This window comes from Adiantum capillus-veneris, chromosome 16 (genome assembly GCF_014529385.1).
Source record: "Adiantum capillus-veneris isolate H3 chromosome 16, ASM1452938v2, whole genome shotgun sequence".
Taxonomy (NCBI): domain Eukaryota; kingdom Viridiplantae; phylum Streptophyta; class Polypodiopsida; order Polypodiales; family Pteridaceae; genus Adiantum; species Adiantum capillus-veneris.
This window is the reverse complement of record NC_140946.1, coordinates 59,130,623-59,151,068: the sequence shown is the minus strand read 5'-3', so window position 1 is coordinate 59,151,068 and position 20,446 is coordinate 59,130,623. Positions and strand designations below refer to the sequence as shown.

At 44.7% G+C, this 20,446-nt stretch overlaps 1 protein-coding gene across 1 annotated transcript in view; it reads left to right on the top strand.

Moving 5' to 3' along the window:
• LOC147439120 (uncharacterized) overlaps positions 1–20,446 on the top strand; it is a 101,267-nt gene that overhangs the window by 49,926 nt on the left and 30,895 nt on the right. Inside the window, exon 2 of the mRNA XM_086485022.1 lies at positions 11,504–11,679. Coding sequence (XP_086341148.1) covers positions 11,504–11,679 — 176 coding nt within the window. The remainder of the gene's footprint in view (positions 1–11,503; positions 11,680–20,446) is intronic.

The window sequence follows — 20,446 nt, the reverse complement described above, 5'->3', positions numbered from 1 at the left end:
AATTTAATTGACTGTCCACCTTCCTTAAACTCTCGGACTTTCTTGCTTTTATCTTCCAGAAAGTCATACTGGTTGGCTTTATAAAAATTCTTCTTTGCATAAAAGCTGTTGTCATCAGAGTCCGAACTATTTGAAGACGAGTCCTCTGTAGAACTGTCAACCACGGGGCAAGATTTAGTCTTGTTTGGCTTTTTCTTTCCCTTTCTGAAGCTTTGCTTTTTGCTTCGCTTTCTGCCTTTTCTGTCTCCTTCGCTCGAGTCAGAGGAGCTAGAAGAACTGTCAGAAGAAGAAGAAGAAGAAGAACTGGGTACTCCTTCAAATCGAACACGCTTCTTTTGTTTTTTTGCCGACACAAATGTAGACTGACGACCCAAATAACCTGGGAAATCAGCGCCTTTCTTTTGCTTTTTGTCGTGCTTTTCTGCTTTGTTCTACACATCAAAAAGCTGAGGAATTCGTGCATCAACCACCTCTTCTAATTCTTGCTCTGTATACATCCTTGGAGTAGGAGGTTTCTTCAGGGCTGGTTTGAGGGGTGGTTCTGTGGTCTGCCGCCACTGTGAGTGCACCTTGTTGAAGGAGGTCTGGCTCATAAATTTTGCAAATTTCGGGTCCTTTCCAAAATTTAGCATCATCTTTATTACATCGCCGATCAATGGTCGACGCTCCATCTCTTCGATCTCCGCATGAGTAGGCCGAGGCGGGCCGTACCCCCCACGTGAATCTCCGTTGTGATCTCTTCCCGCATCTCCGGATGCAGAGGAAGAAACAATTTACAGTTCACAAATTAATTCGACACTGGTCCGGCGGAGTTTTGTGCCTAGAGATATTGGCCCCAATGACTGGCGCCCCTTTCGGTATTTCTTTTTGTATTAATCTGCAACTCAAAGTACAAGTGAGTGGTGTTGGGTTAAAGGCCCAAATGGCCCCCTTTTGTGTATAGTTTAAAGGTTATTAACCTTTGGCCAAGTTTACATTGAACTTGGCTACTAACTTTAAAATTGGTCCTATACTTTTAATAAAGGGAAGGTGAGTCATTTTTACTCACTAAGTCATTCCCCAATATCGTGTAGCGCTCCTCTCTTTCTCTGTGCAACTTCGATCTGCTAGCGCCCACTTCTCTGTTTGCACTCGCCCCTCTCCAAGGTACACGCCCTGCACATTCCCTCGTGCTCTTCCACTTGCACACACCGCTTCGCACTCATCAACTGGTATCAGAGCAAGGTTAGGGTTTGCTCCCAAACCTGTCCCGGCAAGTCAAATTGACTTAAAACAGGCTGAAATTAGGTCAAAATCAGCAAATTACAGGTTATGACAGCAAAATACAGGTTTTGCAAATCATGTATTAAGGTGTGGGAACATCTTTGCTAGGTCTCCGCTACCCGAAAACACTGAAATTGCTGAAAAACAGGTGTTTTCTGCAAATTTCAGATTTACGCAGATTTTTGCAGGTGCATTCTTGATGCGTCTACATTGGGAAAAGTGCAAATTGATGCAATCTACGCACATTAGACAAGTTTTGGCTATGTATGACCATTTGTGGTTCAATTTCGTGCAATTTGATGCTACAAATTGGGGCTTTTTCTCATACATGCTTCTAAAGGCCGTGCATTAGCGTTATGTATGTTCTGTGAGGCTAAAAACAACTAAATGTTGTTTTTGAGCACAAATTTGCTCGCTGAAATTTCTTGCGCATAAATTTCAAAAATTGTTTTTTTTGCCTAAATCGACCTATTTTGCCCCAAATTGCTCCTGTGACCATTTGGAGCTGTAGTGCACACCTCTGTGAGGCTATACTCCGGTTTTTGTGCATTCTGCCCAAAAATTCAGCATATTAGCCCTCTTATTCATGCAACTATGGCCTCATCTTCTTCGGATGTGAAGAATCTCTTTGAGATTAGGAGGTTCGATGGAACAGGTTTCGACCTTTGGAAAGACAGGATCCAAGGAATCCTATTTCTTAAGGATTGTGAAGGGGCACTTGAACAGGTCAAGCCACAGAATATGACGGATGAAGCATGGGTTAGCCTGAACAGGAAGGCTGTTACATACATTAAAATGGCCATGACCGATGAGACAGTCATTGATGTGAAAGATCTCACAAGTGCTTTTGATGTGTGGGAGAAGTTAAAGGGAATGTATGAGAATACAACACTTGTCAACCAAGTGCACTTGATGCGAAAACTTGTTGGCATGCAACTAGATGAGTCCAAGAGCGCTGCAAAGCACTTATCGTTCGTAAATACTTTGTTACAGGATTCAGGCTTGCCTCCTTTTGATGATAAGCTGAAAGCTATCTTCTTGCTTATGACCTTACTTGAGTCATGGGAAACATTGGTGGTTTCATTGTCCAATAACTCCAATTTGACCTTTGATGGTGCTAGGGGTTCTATCTTGAATGAGGAAATCAGGAGGAAAGCAAGTGGAGAGGGAGGCAGCTTTGTCAACATGGTTAGAGGTAGGACAGAGCAGAAGAATGTCTATGCACAAAGGAGTAAGAGTAAGAGTAAGGAAAGGGGAAATGCCAGCAAAGGCAAGGGTGATGTGACTTGCTATCACTGTGGCAGGAAAGGTCACAAGAAACCCGATTGCAGGTACTATAAAGCCGAGTTAGAACGGAAAAAGAATGGCGGAGACAAAAAGAAAGAGAAGAAGGAAGTGAAGACAGATGCACAGGATAGCTCAAAGGACAAAGAGAAGGCCAATGTGGCTTCTAGTGTTGTGATTGAGGAGCTGTTAGATGTAGAGGACATCTTGTGTGCCACTTTGTCAGATGATGACGCTTATGACCTTGATGCCTCTCTTAATGTTCATTCACAGGACATGCAGATCATTGGCGATCTTATTGATGCTTTGTTGACTGTCAATGATGCATTATCCCAGCTTACTGTGCCATACAATCCCTCTTCTAATGGTGTGCCTGAAAGATTTAATAGGACACTTTGTGAGAGGGTGAGATGTATGCTGTCCACAGCTAATCTCTCTCATGGATTTTGCGGAGAAGCTTTGAAAACTGCAGTCCATATATGCAATCGATCCCCTCACATGTCTTTGAAAGGTGACATCCCTGAAGAGGTTTGGTCTGGCAAGCATGCTTCATATGATCACTTACGCATTTTTGGTTGCGAGGCTTTTGTACATGTTAGACCTGAGCTGAGGAGTAAACTAGATGCCAAATCCATTAAAGGCCTTTTCATGGGATACGGTGAAGAAGGCGAAATGGGTTATAGGATTTGGTTACCTTAGCTCAAAAGGGTTATACGCAGCTGGGATGTTGTTTTTAATGAGGCAAGGCTGCTTCAAAACAATTGTGCCTCAAAGCATGACCATAAAAGCGTCAAATTTTAGCATGACCAGCCACCTTTTAGGCCTATTCTTGACCCTCAGGATGCACCACATATGGTTGAAAATGTAGATGATCCAGTGGTGTTTGAGCCAGATGATGTTGGGCAGCAAATTGAGGCTCCTGAAGGGCATTTGCAGCCACGAAACAATGCTGAAAATGGTGCTGAAAATGATGTACAACAGCCCATTGTTGATGATTTTCTCATGCCACCTGATGTAAACCCATTGCCGGATAATGTGGATCATTGGGTGAGGCGGTCTACTCGTCCAAGACGGCCTGTGAGTAGATATGATTCCTCTTTGCATTACATTGTGTTGATAGATGAGGGAGAGCCTCTTACGTTTAAAGAGGCAAAGACGTGTGAGCACAACAACAAGTGGGAGCTTGCTATGCAGGAAGAGATTAAAGCTTTGCATGCTAATCATACTTGGGATTTGGTGGAATTGCCCAAAGGAAGGAAGGCTATTCCTAACAAATGGGTGTATAAAATCAAGACTGTTGATGCAAAACCCAAGTACAAGGCAAGGCTAGTTGTAAAGGGATATGTTCAAACCAAGGGCATAGACTTTCATGAAGTGTTTTCTCTTGTTGTGAAGATGACCACTTTGCGTGTATTGTTTGCCATAGTGGCTGCTCTTTGATTTGGAAATGGACCAAATGGATGTACATACCGCTTTCTTGCATGGTGATGTTGAGGAAGAGCTTTACATGAAGCAACCCGAGGGTTTTGTTATTTGTGGCAAGGAACATTTGGTATGTATGCTCAATAGAAGCTTGTATGGGCTGAAACAATCATGTAGACAATGGTACAAGAAGTTTGATCGCTTCATGCTTAAACATGGTTAGCCATGCAGACCATTGTTTGTATTCCAAACGTGATGAGGATGGCAACCCTATCATTCTTGTGCTCTATGTGGATGATATGTTGATAGCTGCAAAGAAAAAAGACACTGTTGATGCTCTTAAAGGACAGCTGAAATCTGCATTTTCAATGAAAGACCTTGGGGCAGCTGAACATATACTTGGGGTGCGTGTTAGAAGGCAAAGAGACCAGCGCATGTTGTATTTGTTGCAAGAAAAGTACATTGAAAAGGTGCTGGACAGATTTAACATGGCGGAAGCAAAGCCTCGTGGTGTGCCATTACAACTATATGTCAAAATGTCCAAAGATGATTGTCCCAAGTCAAAGGAAGAAGCCAATGACATGCAAAGTGTGCCTTATGCTTTAGCTTCTGGTTCACTTATGTATGCTATGGTTGCTACTAGGCCTGACATAGTCCATGCAGTGGGAGTTGTGAGCCGGTTTATGGCTAATCCAGACAGGTTGCATTGGGATGCAGTGAAGTCCATTATGAGGTACTTCACAGGGACTAAAAACAAATGCCTCTGCTATGGTAAAGGACCATTGGAGTTGAAGGGATTTTGTGACTCTGACATGGCTTGTGATGTGGATACACGGAAATCCACAAGTGGCTATGTGTTTACTCTTGCAAGAGGTGCTGTTTCATGGTGTTCTAGATTGCAAAAGACTGTTGCATTGTCTACCACTGAGGCTGAATATATTTCAGCCACTGAGGCTTCCAAAGAAGCCATTTGGTTGTCATGCCTATGCAGTGAGTTTGGTTTGCCTGCCAAGGCACCTATGCTTGGTTGTGATAGCCAAAGTGCCATATGTCTGGCAAAGAATGCCATGTTTCATGCACGCACAAAACATATTGATGTGCGGTATCACTTCATTCAAGAAGTGCTTGAGGATGGCTTTATTACATTGGTTAAGGTCCATATATCACAAAATCCAGCAGATTCTCTCACTAAGTGCTTATCCAAAGCACGCCATCAGCTATGCATATAGATGGTGGGAGTCACGTAGCTTAAAGGCACCATTTATGCCTTTAAGTGGAAGGTTGTTGGGTTAAAGGCCCAAATGGCCCCCTTTTGTGTATAGTTTAAAGGTTATTAACCTTTGGAACTTGGCCACTAACTTTAAAATTGGTCCTATACTTTTAATAAAGGGAAGGTGAGTCATTTTTACTCGCTAAGTCATTCCCCAATATCGTGTAGCACTCCTCTCTCTCTCTGCAACTTCGATCTGCTAGCGCCCACTTCTCTGTTTGCACTCGCCCCTCTCCAAGGTACACGCCCTGCACATTCCCTCGTGCTCTTCCACTTGCACACACCGCTTCCTACTCATCAAGTGGTCGTGACTCTCTCAGACTCTACGTCCAGATGCTCTGAGAAGTGAGAGCCCAACAACTCTTATAAAGAGGTTACAAGGGATGCTAAAAACAGAGCCCCAAAAGCTGGTAAATTAAAAGCTCTCTCTCTTGAGAGAATAAAGCAAAAGCTCTCTCTCTCTCTCTCTCTCTCTCTCTCTCAAATTGCGTAGCCTAAAGCTGGTTGAATTGCGTAGGAGAAAGCAAGTCCCAAGCTGCCGCAATTTTTGCCTTTTTCCATACGTTGCTACCACGTCAGCACTGTGCAATCTGCGCCGTGATTTTCGGACAAGCCTGCCACGTCACTGCCTGCCACGTCACTGCCTGCCATGTCATCATTTCTGCAGGGGTTTTTCCCGCGGGGACTATCCATGCCCTCGGGTAGTGTGTGTGTGTACAAAGGCCACGTCACCAGTTTGTGACAGTATGTGTGGGTGTGGGCACTGCCACGTCATCAGTTTGTGACACTATTTCTGTCTGGGTGCTGCTAGAATTGCCTTTGCTAGTGGTCCCATCCTATTGGGTGTAATCTTGAGCCGTGCAGCCAATTCGGGTGAAATGAAGTTGACCTTGGCTCCTCCATCGAAGAAAATGAGGGCTTCTTGATCTTTCACTTTGCCCCAAGTTCGGCAAAGTTCTGTACTTTCATCAATCATGCTTGGGTCAATACCCATGCAATCTGGTACCAGTCTTGCTTTCATCTTGCCTTTTCTGCCACATTCCTTTGCTGCTCTCGAACTCTCTGGCTTGTCTTCACTTTGTTCTTGATGTGCCTTTTTGGGACACTTTGCGGAGACGTTACCATATTCCCCGCAACCAAAACACTTCCCTCCTTTGATGTAATTGGTCCTCTCTCGAAGGATGAGCTGGGGTCGTGTATCCTTATCTTTCTTTTCTTGGGAACTCTTTCTCTTTCTACCTTCATTGTTAGAGGTCTTTTGGGTTCTCAGAGTCAAGATCTCATCAGTGAGGTAAGGCAAATTTCCCGAATGTATCGCGAAACCCCGTTTCGCATGACCCATCAATTCTTGAATAGAATTTGACTTTTGTTCCAGGTAGTAGTCTCGGATCTGTAGGGAGTCTATAACAAAACCGCTCAATCTGTTCCTTAGAAGAGACCTTCTTAAATGAAGAGGTTGGTAGAAAAGAGTTCCAAAATCTCTCGCAATAAGCGTCCAAAGAGTCTCCCTTGGTCATCCAAAGATGATTCCAAGCAGTTCGTATATCTTGGTTGTACTCCCGAGTCAACGAAGAGGAAATAAAGAGCCTTTTGAATTTCAACCACTTGACTGGAGCTTCCTTCCTCAGAAGAAGAGTCGACCACCATGTTCGAGCATTTCCTTTGAAGAAAGATGTAGCCCTCCTAATCTTGGAGTGCTCTGAGTAGTGCCCTCCAAAGAAGAACTGCTGAATGAAAGCCAAAGCCCTTGGAGCATCTCGGAACCCAGTAGAAAAGGATTCAAATTTAATCGACTGTCCACCTTCTTTGAATTCTTTTACTTTCTTGCTTTTGTCTTCAAGGAAGTCATATTGGTTGGCTTTGTAAAAATGCTTCTTCTTTGCATAAAACATGTGGTCATCGGAGTCCGAACTGTCAGAGGATGACTCCCCTGTAGAACTGTTAGAAACTGGGTGAAATTTGGGTTTCTTTGCCTTTGTCTTGCCCTTTCTGAAGCTTTGCTTTTTGCTTCGCTTTTTGCCTTTTCTGTCCTCCTCGCTCGAGTTAGAAGAGCTAGAAGAACTGTCAGAAGAAGAAGAGGAAGAAGAAGAACTGGGTAGTTGTCACTAGCGTGTGACTACTATCTATTCTTTTTGTTGATTTCTTTCTTATTATCTATTTACTTTCACTTTTTGGAAACACCCCTCGGGAAATCTAACTGCCCTGCATTGCATAGCTAGTGTGGAACTGTCCAGAGGGAGTCCAGGCCTGAGGGCAAGAGAGCACTAAGGTTGGACAAGGACTATGGTTAGCCAAGTGGGGTCATTGACTAGCCAAAGTGGAATCCTTTGCTACAGAGGCTACATTTTAGTTCTGGATGTGGCCGTAGTGTACAAAGAGGGTCGGATGACCTAGAAAGATACAATGGCAGCATCTCCTAAAATTTAGGGAACTGCTATTTTGGGACCTGAAAATGTGTTGACGTCACTACCTCCGGAATGACAAGGGGAACATTTTCTTACTCTGCCATGAAGTCAACTGGGCAACCGGTTGGGATATTTTTAGGCGGCAACCCTGAAACGGGAAAATGCTTATAAATGTGCCAAGTGGCACCTTCTGGTGCACTTGCCTCATGCAACAAGAAGTGGCGCTGAATTTTAAGCTGGGAGAGCCTCATTTGCAGCTTTTGTCACAGGTTAAGAGCTATGGAGTGCTTGCTTTCCCTCTTATGCACAGTGCGGTGCCAGGAGTGATGCCCTGCACGCTACGCACTGCCCTCTCTCTCCCCTTTGGCAGTATGTCATGCCCCTCTAGTGGGCTCTTCATTTGACCAATGTACAGTTGTGTGGGTTCATGCGCAATTGCCGAGGCAAGAGCCTCTTGCACAGGTACTGGATTAGCTAGCGGCTAATTCCCCCGCAGGTACAGGTGAATTCGGAGAGGTTTCACGCCAAAAATCTCGTGCAATTCAAAGGGCAAGTAGCCCTACAGGTGCGGGAGCTCGAGGACTTGCTACGGATGCGACCGGCACGTGAAACGGAGCCCGAAACAGTGAATTACAGCCTGCTGTGTATTTTTGCAGGTTTCGGGTTTTGGCCCTAAACGGACCCTAATACCCCCAGGAGGTTCGGGGACGCAAGGGGACCGTTGTACAGGTGATCTGGCGCATTTTCAGGGCTGAAAACAGTGAATTCAGCGTGCTGCAGATTCTCGCCAGGTTTTGCAAAGTGCCCGTATGCGTCGGGAAAGTCGGCCAATGCGTGGGAATACTGACTGTGAAGGGTTCTAGTACAGTTATGCTGCCGAAATCGGGCTGGAACAGTGGAAATTCAGCCGAGTTTGTGCGGGGCAGCTTGTAGGGAACCTCAGCGTTTATTCCCTCTTTTGAACAATAAAGAAATACCGAAAGGGGCGCCTAAGTTAGGGGCCAATCTGGTGTCCGTCTACTCATACAGGTGCAATCTAGCAGCCTGTATCCCTCTCCCCTTTGTTGTGTCTTGAAAGTACGTAAAATAGACGACTAATAATGGGTGAAAGCTAAATCAAGGTTTGAAGTAAAGTCTACCGCCCTTTTTGGATTGAACAGGCCGGTTTCAGTAGTCCTTCAAATTGTATACGCTTCTTCTGCTTTCTTGCAGATGCAAAAGAAGATTGATGGCCCAATTAACCAGGATAGTCGGTCTCCTTCTTGTGCTTTTTCACTTGCTTTTTGGAGTGATTGTTCGCGTCCAAAAGCCGACTTATCTATGTCTGAACCACTTCTTGTATTTTTGTTTGTAAACATCCTCGGAGAAGGAGGTTTCTTGATTGCCAGTTTGATGGGTGGTTTTGTGGCTTTCTGCCACTGGGTGCGCAATTCTGCGATGGATTGTTGAGACAAAAATTTTGCAAACGAGGATCCTTCGCAAATTTAATCATTAGCTTTGTGCACTCGTCAACTTGCAGTCGACGTTTCATCTCTTGAAGTTCGTACTGAGTAGGCTGAGGTGGCCGGTACTCTTCCTCTGTTAAATCATCAAAATCTTCTTCGTGATCTCCTCCCGCATTAGCAGATGCAGACGAAGTCCACTGACGCTTGTTGGAATCCATAAGTGTCGCGAGAAAAGAATCGGATTTCCCGGTAGAAAAGTAATTGGCCGCGCTCTGATACCACTGTAACAAACTTGGACACCCCGAGTCTAGATTCGACTGCGACACAACAGAGATTCACTTTAAAACAGTTCCCAAAAGACGACACGGCCCGGCGTAGTTCCGTGCCTAGAGGTATTGGCGCCAAAGATTGGCGCCCTTTTCGGTATTTCTTTTTATATTAATCTGTGTGCAAAGTACAAGCGAGTCCCTGGGAACTCACACATAGACTCTGCGTCCAAATGCTCTGAGTAATGAGGTCCAAAAGACCTATTTATTGTCACAAGGGTTGCCCAAAAGCAGAGCCCCAAAAATATAAACTCAAAAGCTTATTAAACTCAAAAGCATTATGCCCAAAAGCTGCCAAAAATCAGCCAGCGTGATTTGCGAAGATCGTACGGACTGCCATGTCATCAGCCCAGCGCAAATTGCAGAGGTCCGCACTGCCTTCCACGTCAGCCTGTCAGCGGGATTTGCGGCGCGTTTTCCGGCTGCTGCTGCCACGTCAGCAGGGGCTGTGTGTGTGTATCCGGGAGCACTGCCATGTCACCAGTTTGTGACACGGTGCATTTGGAAGCAGAAGTTCGCCGCTTCATGTCGACTCTCTCTCTCTCTCTCTTCAGCTCTAGTTTTGTTGCAGTTTCTTTTGGTGTGTTGCTATTGATTTCTTGCTTGGGTGTCCAAGCCGGTTACACAGCCCGCAGCCTGGCTGTTCATTTACTTCACTTGCTTGTGTCTGGCTGTCACTTGCTATTAAACTCTGCCAAATTTTGCAAAGATAATCCTAACTCTGACAAAGCTTCCACTCAGCCTAACTTCAAATGTGCAAAGATAATCAATTGACCACTGTGTGCATCATTCATTTCTATTGCATACTTACATACACAGAGCATGCAATCAAAACAAAAATCAGGAAAAACCATCGAAGCTTACCTTTTTCTTTCCACTCACATGCACAAAGAAACCATGAGATGACATCATCTGCGCTGCATCATGAGATTGGAGGATCAGCGATGCCTAGGCCTCTTCCTGCTAGAGATGCACAGGCATCAGGACAGTCTTATAGCTAGCATGGAGGGGCACCCCCAGCAGCGACGAGAGAGAGAAGAGTGAGGAAATTTGATCTGTCGGAGCCACGACCATCGAGAGCGAGACCTTCAATCTTGAGAGTACTGGAGGCCTAAGCTTGATGGAGACTACACTTGCATGGTCCACGGCATTGACATTAGACTTTCCTAGAGGTAGCAAAGAGCTGTATCAGATACACAGCACAGAGAGAGGAGCGGCGTCGCGTTGCCAGACCCCTTTCTCATCTCTACTTAGAGCAACCATCTCACCCTTTCCCATGTATTTTATCCTTGCTTGCATATCCTCGGGATAAGATTAGTTTTCTTTCATAGAGGGCGCATTGCATATCTAAGCATGCTAGGGTTGGGATGCATTTTGGGAGCCCCTAAATTCACAGCTTCAGCTGAGGACACAAGAGTTGTATATGCCCCATTGTGCAGTTTGGTCCAGTGCTGCCATCTACCAGTTTTTCTTTTCTTTTTAGTTCATGCATGATACTACATGGACATGGACATCATTGTATACGGTTTGTCTCATAGGCCTTTTGCAGACGTTAACACAGTATTTCTATTTCTGTTTCTCCCTCTTTATATATGTCTTTGAGTAGATTGATTTTCATAATAAATTCAGTCTCTTTTACTCTTTCTTGGTGACATGCCATATGAAAGTTACATTTTCAAGGATCTGTCAATTGGCTGATTTTTTTTTTTTTTTTTGGGTAGAAGGCTAAGTTGCAACTTGCTCCTCTGAATAATGTTTCCAATCTTATAGGAAAAGAATTTGAAACCGACTTTATAATAAATGAGGGTTTTTTGTGGCTTGCTAAACTAATAAAGCTGCTTACTTTCTGACGTATGCCTGCTCAGATCTTACAGATTCTACATCATGATGTCGATTCATTGTTCTAATTTTTGACTTTTAGTGAACATTTCGGGTTCAAGTAATGAGAGCATGCGACAGCTAGGTTGACACTTAGCAAAGTTTGTAAGATAGGGCTCAATTCTATGAATTTTATGGGCAGATTAACTGCGTGGTGGATATGACTTAGCCTAGGGTCGGTAGTAACATTTGATTGATGCTTTTGTGCAGGGAATTCAGGCAAGGTTCAGGTGAAGCAGACTGTAGAGATAAATGCACCAAGCAAGGCTTCTTCTCAGAAAATTTCAAGTGTTCCTGCATCTCCTAAACATCAGAGCTTTGGTGGAAGTGCTTCCATCCAACCCCGTCGGACTCCAGTTACTGAGTACGAAATTGAGGCAATCATGGTATGCCTTTTCATTTTCCACTCATGCCTATCATATTATAGATTGCTTTTTATAAAGAAATTAGCCTTGGGTCAGCTCTAAATTTGTTGGTTATAGTTAGCTTTTGAGTCTTAACCAAAGGAAGGAGACAAGTTTACCACGTTCTTCCAATAAGGCTTCATAGAACTTCTGTCGTTTTTAAGAAGATGTGCCTCAGGCTGTAAGGGCATGGCTTATCTTCTGAAGCAGCCACTGTCTAAATCAATTGCATTGTTTCTCTTGTTTCTATGAGCTGAGCATGGATGTGTGATGGTCCTTTTTAAGGGTTGCAAGTGGGGCACATTCCTTGGGCTAGTTTTGAGTTATTTCATATGTACCCTTTTTGCCAACTCTTTTCAGCTGAATTTTATCCATGCTGGGACTGAGATGGCACAAGTTAAAACTTAAGTTCTTGTCAGTTCACCTTGTTTTCAGAAAGCTCGTGTCCTCCATTTCATACGTTTTGTTATAAAAACATTATCAACAGATCTTTTGAGGGAAAGTGTTAGTCCCTCGTCGGATCCATCTGTAACAGGCTTGGACACTCCAAGCGAGAAATCAATAGCAACACACGGACAAAAACTTCAAAATCACTGAACTTAGAGAGAGAGAGGCACCACGTGCCAATAGAAAAGAACACACTGAACAGACTTTTAGCACTTCAATAACAACTGAACTGAAAGAGAGAGAGCACACGCAACACAGTGACGAAATTCCACCCCAAAGAGTACTGGCCCCAAACGTTGGCTCCCCTTTCGGTATTTCTTTATATTACTTGAACTCGGTACAATGCCGGTACTAACACTCTGCACCTTCACCCAGAAGAGTGCCAAAGGCTGACCCCTTTGCACATATTTAAAGGCCCTTGGCCATGAAAAAGAGTTACATGAAAAGCCTTTAAACTCAAAAGCAACTGGCCTCAAAAGTAGATGCCCAAAAACTGCCAGCGCAAAAGCAAAAATCCGTACAGCTCTGCCATGTCAGCAGCTAACGTAAAACGCGGAAATCCGTACAATCTGCCACATGAGCAACCAACGTAAAATCTGGAAATCCATACAGCAGCTGCCACGTCATCAAGCAACTCGCAAATCAGCCTTTGTGTGCGTGTGCGGGTCTTGCTTTATTTTAATAACTTTGGGTCTCTTGGACCCCATCGGACGGGGTCCTGTAAGTTGGCAGGGACTTGTCTTAAAGAATAGGCCTCTCGGCAAGACTTTGCAAGTTGGTAAAACTTCTTATGCTGCTTCTGCTTCTTCACTTAGGGTTTAGGCCCCTCGGTCGGGATCTGAAGGTTGACTCCGCTCTTCAGTGACTTGACACGTCAACAGTTTGAGAGAGAGAGAGAGAGAGAGAGAGAGAGAGAGAGAGAGAGAGAGAGAGAGAGAGAGAGAGAGAGAGAGAGAGAGAGACGGCACGGCGAAGTCCGTCCTGAAGCATTGGCCCCAAAGACTTGCGCCGCTTTCGGTGTTTCTTTATTTATTGATCACAACAAGGTACAACTTCCGAGGGTCCTCTGCTCTCAGACTTTGTGTCCAGATGCTCTGCAGAGTGAGGCTCCAAGGGCTCATATAAACTTTACAAGGGATGTCCAAAAGTATAGCCCCAAAAGCAATCAGTTCAAAAGCACTAAACCTCAAAAGTATCTGCTCTCAAAAGCTCCTCAAAAAACGGCAAGCAGCCAGCTGCGCAAAATGTGGTAATCCGTACAACCTGCTAGGTTAGCACAAGTAGTGCAATTTACAACAATCTGTACAGTGTCACGTCAACGATTCAGTACACCCTGTCACCTCAGCATGCTAGCGCAATTTTCGGAAATCACTCACAGAAGCCAAGCTTTTGGTATTTAGGGTTTTAGGCCCCATGGCCCGTGCCTTGAAGTTCGTTTAGGTTCAGTTTCTCTTGTCCACTCGGCCATTCTCTTCCAGTGGGTCATGCCACATCATCACTTTGTGACATTCCCCCCTCTTGAAAGAAATGTAATCGCCCTCGATTACGCTTGCAAAAACAGCCCAACGATGGATACTTTCTTCAGTAGACTCTGACTCTATGTACTCATGCATAGGACTTGACCAATCTAGCACTTCTACAAAGACATCAACCAGTGATCAATCATATTTTTGTCAAGGGTCTCAGATACAAATTCCAAATCGACTCCAAGTAGAAAGTGTCGCCACTGAGTATAAGCATGAATGACTGCCAAAAGCTCCGTCTCATAAATCTGTGCAACTCGTTTTGGTCTGGAAAACATTTGGCTCTCATAAGCTCAGATTGCAACCCCAATGTGCCTCAAATGGCCTTTGCAAGACTAGCAAAGTCAATATTGAGCCAGTCGTCAACTTCTCCTTGAGAGTCTTGAAGATTGCAATCTTAGATGGTCCCCTATGCGAAAGGAACCCCTTTCTGTGTCAAAGCGTGTAGAGGAGAAGCAATCCCCACAAATCTCCGAATGAACCGTCGATAGTAAGAGCAAAAACCCAAAAAGCTTCGGACATTCTTCAAATTGGCAAATCTCTGATGGTCTCCATCTTGGCCAGGTCCATTCTGATACCCTCCGCAGAGACGTCGTGTCTTAAAAAGCGGACCTTGGGTAAGAAAAACTCTCTCTTCTTCCCATACACCACCAACCGATGTTGCCTGAGAACCTGGGAAACCTGTATCAGATGCTATATGTGCTCTGCCTCACTCTTGAAGAAGACGATGATATCGCCGAAAAGGTGCCCACAAATGACCTAGACTCTCTGAAAATCCTGTCCATCATCCTGTTAAACATTGCTGGATTGTTCATGAGATTGAAAGGCATTACCAAATACTCGTACAAGCCAAGTGACGTTCTAGATGTTGTCTTATAGACTTCCCCAAGAGCAATTTGGTTATGATGATAACCACTCTTTAGATCAATTCTGCTAAAGCAAGTAGAACCGTGAAGTCTGTCTAGTATATCATCGATCCTCAGAATAGGGAATCTGCTCTTGATGGTGATTTTGTTGAGAGCTCTATAGTCAATGCACATTCTCCAAGATCTATCTTTCTTTAAGACCTACAGCACTTGCGAACAATAAGGTGATGTAGTGGGCCAAATGTGAGACCCTTCTCTAGAAGCTCTTTCACTGGGTCATAATTTGCCTCTTTCTTCTCGGGAATCCTCTAATGATCTTGCATCAGGTTCCCTTAGTTCGTCGGAGCCGTCGGATGCACTACCATCTGATTCTCGTACTGTTCTGAAATCCTGTGATGTTTTGTCATCCGATTCCCTCGATTCATTCTCTTTATTGGAAGACTCTTGCCCTGATGGGGTGGATACTGTTCCATCCATTGGATAAGTCAACGAGCCGGCATGCATCCCAAATCCTTGCTGAGCATATCTAATAAGTCTTTGAATTGAGTCAGACTTCTACTCTCGAATCTCTTTTTGGCAAACGACTACAAAACCGCTCAATCTGGTCGCTTAAAGTAATCTTCCGAAACGAAGACACTGGCAAATAAGTATCCCAAAACCTCTGGCATTAGTCATCCAATGTATCTTTCTTAATCATTCTTAAAGGATGCCAAGTTGTAATGACATCTCTTTCATATTCGTCTGATATCCAAGTTGACGTGAAAATTCTCTTGAATTTTACCCACGCCACAGGTGTTTCTCTGTGTAACAACAAAGTAGACCACCATGTCTGTGCAATTTCTTTCAAGTATGATGCCGCCCTTCGCACCTTGGAGTGTTCCGTGAACCAACTCCCGAGAAGGCGACATCAAACTACTGTACAAACTCAAGGGTTCGAAGAGTGTCTGTCATCAGGAGGTGTATTTTTTCTGTTGCCTTTCGTAAATAAGTACTAGATATTTTTATTTTTTTATATTTCTACTTGTTTTCCCCGGAACCCTTGAAAAGGTGCAAGTGGACATTGCATCGCCAGTGTGAAACGGCTCTGGCCAAATAGGTTTCTCACATCGGGAGTCTGAGTCGGTCAGTCTGGGACTGGTCGGGCCAATTAGCACTGAATTCTGATGAGTATGGAAGCCTGTGTGCACCAAATGAAGTCTGGGCCACTCGGAAAGTCACTTACAACTTTATAAGTCAGTGGGAACTAGGGAATTAAAACTGGACACTTGGCAGGAGGAGAGCAGCCTGCAGCACACCTCAGCAAGAGGAGGCGCCCATTTGAGGCTGGGGGCTGTTTTTTCCTCAATAAGTGACCTACAGTGTGTGTGTGAGTAGAGGGTGCAGGTCTACAGCTTTAATGGAAAGCTTGCCTTCTCCTCTGTCTCATGTAGCGCGATGATTTGCTCTCGTGCATCTCTCTCTCCCCTTTGGCACATATGGTAATACCCCACTAGTTGGGCTACTCAGATGAACATGTACAGTTCTGGGGGTTTATGCGCGTTTGCCAAGGTAAGAGCCTTCTGAGCAGGAACCGGATTAGCTAATTGCTAATCCCCCACAGGTATGCACAGTTCCATCACGAAAGATTGCGAGTTCGGAGAGTTTTCTCGCGTGAAAACTTGTCCAATTCATAGGGGAAGTGTCCCATTGTGTGCGGGAGCCCTTGGGATACGCGTAGGCGTGTTCGCTTTGCTAAAAACGATCCGAAACAGGGAATTACAGCCTGCTGTGTTTTTTTGCAGGTTTAGGGTTTCGCACCTAAACTACAAGGGAACCCCGGGGGAGCCTCGTGAGAGCCTAGGGATGTGTGTACAGGATTTTGGGCACCCGGCAGTGAAAAACAAGGAAGAACAGCCTGCTGAATTTCTGTGACAGCTACCAGAAAGCTTCCAGATAGCGAGGGAATCCGTCCTAGACAGGTGCTTTCGACCTACAGGGGTTTTTGCGCCGTTATGTTGTCAAAATCAGGTCCAAAACCTGCGTTTTCAGCCCTCGCCAGGTATGGGCAGCTTTGTGAAAGCTTGTGCTAAGTGGTCGGATCGTCTACCTTAATTTGAATAAAGAAATACCGAAAGGGGCGCCAATCCTTGGGGCCTACAGGGTGTCGGTCTCGTGTGCGCAGTGACATTCTAGTCGCTGGACGCAACTGTGTTCTCTTCCCTTCTCAGTGCTCTGTGTAAAGTTAATAGGTAATTGAAATAGTACCGCCCTCTATGTTGTATAGGCCGGTTATATGGTTCCATCGACGGGATAGTCACTTTTTCTTCAAAAAGTGCAGCGTGGATTGTTGTGGGTGAAAGCAACACAGAGCTTGTCGTTATGGCAGAGAAGAGAGACCAAGTACCTGAAGAAGGATCTTCCTCACATGGCACAGAGAAAATTTCTTCAACTCTTCAAGAAGAGGACAGGTTGTTTAGAACTCAACTGCGTTGCTGCATGGACATGTTTCAACAGTTGGCTAACAACCCAAGGATGCAGGAGTTCCTACAAGCTCCGACACAGGGTTTTCAGCCTCCTACTTAGGGCATGACTGAGCCGTTGCAGGAAAAGGAGATTTCCAATGCGCAGAGGACTCACGATGCTCTAGGGAAAGCCCATGTGGTTGAGCAACTAGCGGTGTCCAATGATCCAAAGCAACTTGCTTTAGCTGGACAGGAACCGTTTGTGAATGGTCAAGGGAGTAATGAACACGCTATGCGTCAAACCCTGCCATTACCTATTACTTATCCTGGTTATTTTGGAGGTGGTTCAGTGTTTCAAGCTATGGTTGGACCTTCCGAAGGTTATATGCCAGGGAATGTGTTCGGGACAATGTAAACAGGCATGGGTAACCCTATGTACGCGAACATGGGTGTCCAACCAGGTTTTCAGGGTGCCTATGGCCAATTTCGAGTGCCTGGAACACAATTTGGTATGGCTGGTTTTTCGTAGCCATACGTACAAAATGCAGATACTACAGGAAAAACAGTTGATACGAGTGCTCGAATGAACAATCATGGAGCACCACTGTTACAGGCTCCTGTTTATGATAATGTGGCTCCTTTGAGTCAGCCTAAGGATTACAAGGAAGGTGGGCAGGGAGTGAAGTTTGAAACTTTCAGAGGAACTGAGGATCAATTGAAGGCTTTGACCTTCATACAGCAGTTCGATGCAGCTTATGCCGGAGGAAACTTCACGGAATCTTCAAAGATACGCAAGGCTGCCACTTTCTTGAAAGGGAATGCACTTCAATGGTGGACCGCATTGTTGAACCAAGGTCAAGCCCCAACAACGTGGGTCCAATTCAAACAGCATTTTGTGCTTGCATGGCTGACTAACACTTTTGAAGTGGATGTGATGATAGAATGGCACGAGTTGAATGCTAAACAATGTGCGAATTTGGAAGAGTACAATAAACAGTTTTGGGCCGCACTTTTGCCAGTCACCTCTTACAGGTTTGTGCCATTGTCAGAACAAATTGAGAAGTACTGTTGCGGAGTGCCCAAGAAAATCAGGGACTATTGCACAAAGACTACTGTCGTGAATATGTTTCAGTTGATAGAGAATGCAAGAGTGGCTAGCAATCTGTCGAAGGGAGATTCCGATGGATTTAATAGCCACAAGAAAGGGTCCCAGGGCAAACAGTTTTCAGCCAAGGGCAATGTTGCAGCAAAGCCTTCTGAGCCTCCCACAAAGAAGCCCTCCACTGAACAAGGTGATACGTCCAAGAAGCAGTCTAAGACTTCTTCGGGACGAGGACAAGGACAAAAAAGGCATTTTTCTGGCAAAACTTTTGAAGAAAGGAAAGCTCTTAGGGAGGCCAAGAAATGCTATATTTGTGAACAGGAAGGACATTTTGCAAATGAATGCCCAGAGAAGAAGTCACATGATAAGGATGACAAGTCAGACCATAAAGAGAAGAAGCCAAAGCCAAGTGCATGACTTGTTCCAGATTTGGTTGGAGACCAGCCAAACACAGATGCCACGGAGCTGTGCAGAGCTTGGGGCAAAGTTAGAGACCACCAGACAGTGCTGGTTTTCTTTGATCCAGGAGCCCGTGCAAATTTCATATCACCAGAATTGGCATCAAAGTTAGGCATTCGTGCAGAGGAGATGGGTATGACAGGGAAAGCAGGTTTGGCATGCCCAGGTCATTTAGAGCCTGTTACTCCCATTTTGGGAAAGCTTCGTTTGCACATTCAGAGCTATGTGGGATGCGGAAGAATTTCATATTATGCCACTTGACCGCGAGTCGGGAGCCCTACCCAGTGCCCACACACTCTCCCGCGCGCGGTTGATTCTTCACCTACGCCCTCCGTTACTCGTGAGGCCTCCACTTTGTCAAGGTTTGCAGTGTGCACCTTGCAAGTTTGTAGAATCTAGATGGGCCAAGTGAAGCGTCCTGAATGGCAGTATGTAGAACAATTGAAGCCTCAAAAGAAAGGGCAATTTACATGTAAATGCAAGTATTGTGGATCCTTTGCTATATGAGTGGCACTTTACATCTTGGGTTGTTTTATCCCAAGGGGGGATCATTGCTGCCATATTTACATGCTTTTTCGGACTCAGATTGGGTTGGTTGTTTTGACATGTGAGTGTCCACGAGTGGTTTTTGTTTCATGATCACCAGTTCATGTACCTCATGGTTGAGCAAGAAAAACCTATGACCACTTCTAGTCGTGAGGTTGAGTACAGGTCGGTCTTCACAGGTACATTTGAGTGTGTATGGCTCAGATGCCTTATGGTTGATTTGGGTGTTCAACAGGACACTACCAACACCATATACACTGAGATTCAGAGTGCATTGGCACTTGCGAGAAACCCATTTTTTCATGCTCGCACAAAGCACATTGAGGTGCATTACCACTATGTCAAGGAGAGGCTCTCAACAGGAGAGATCAACTTGGATTATGTGCCAACACAGGACAACCTTGAAGATCTTTTCACAAAGGCATTGTCTCGTGAGAAGTTTGAAGCTTTCTGCAAAGCTTTGGGCTTACTCCCTTTTGTGGATTGATGATGTCCTCATGGCATGGCACTTCCCTATACTCTATGTGCTAGCTCTTGTTCAACACATCACTCACAAGGGGGATTTGTTACCATATTCATGTGGTAGTAATGTGTGTGAACACACTTAGGACTGTCGGGGCGTTTTTTCCCTCACTAGGAGGTTTTTCCCCCCATGCATTGTATATACACCCATCCCTCTAGGGCTATCTTATCTTTCTATTGCACTCTAAGTAATACACTCTCTGTTGTGTGCCTTAAGCTTCCTTCATCTTCTCCAAGCTATGTGTGTTTCCTTGTAACCCTATTTCCAACATTTCTAGCAAACACACACTCGGTTATACACCGAATGCATATTTCATCATTTGGGAAACATTTTTATTTGTGAATTTTGTTGATGATCACTCTTGATGCAAGCATATGTGTATCTACATAAGGAAAAGTATAAAGTGTTTATGAGTTTCAAGCAATTTGTACTTATGGATAGCTGTGTATGGTTATATTGTCACTATTATGGCTCTTTAAACTTATGATACTCGTACTGACGTGGTTGCGGATTGCCCAAGAAAATCAGGGACTACTGCACAAAGACTACTGTCATGAATATGTTTCAATTGATAGAGAATGCAAGAGTGGCCAACAATCTGTCGAAGGGAGATTCTGATGGATTTAATAGCCACAAGAAAGGGTCCCAGGGCAAACAGTTTTCAGCCAAGGGCAATGTTGAAGCAAAGCCTTCTGAGCCTCCCACAAAGAAGCCCTCCACTCAAGAAGCTGATACGTCCAAGAAGCAGTCTAAATCTTCTTCGGAACGAGGACAAAGACAAAAAAGGCATTTTTCTAGCAAAACTTTTCAAGAAAGGAAAGCTCTTAGGGAGGCCAAGAAAT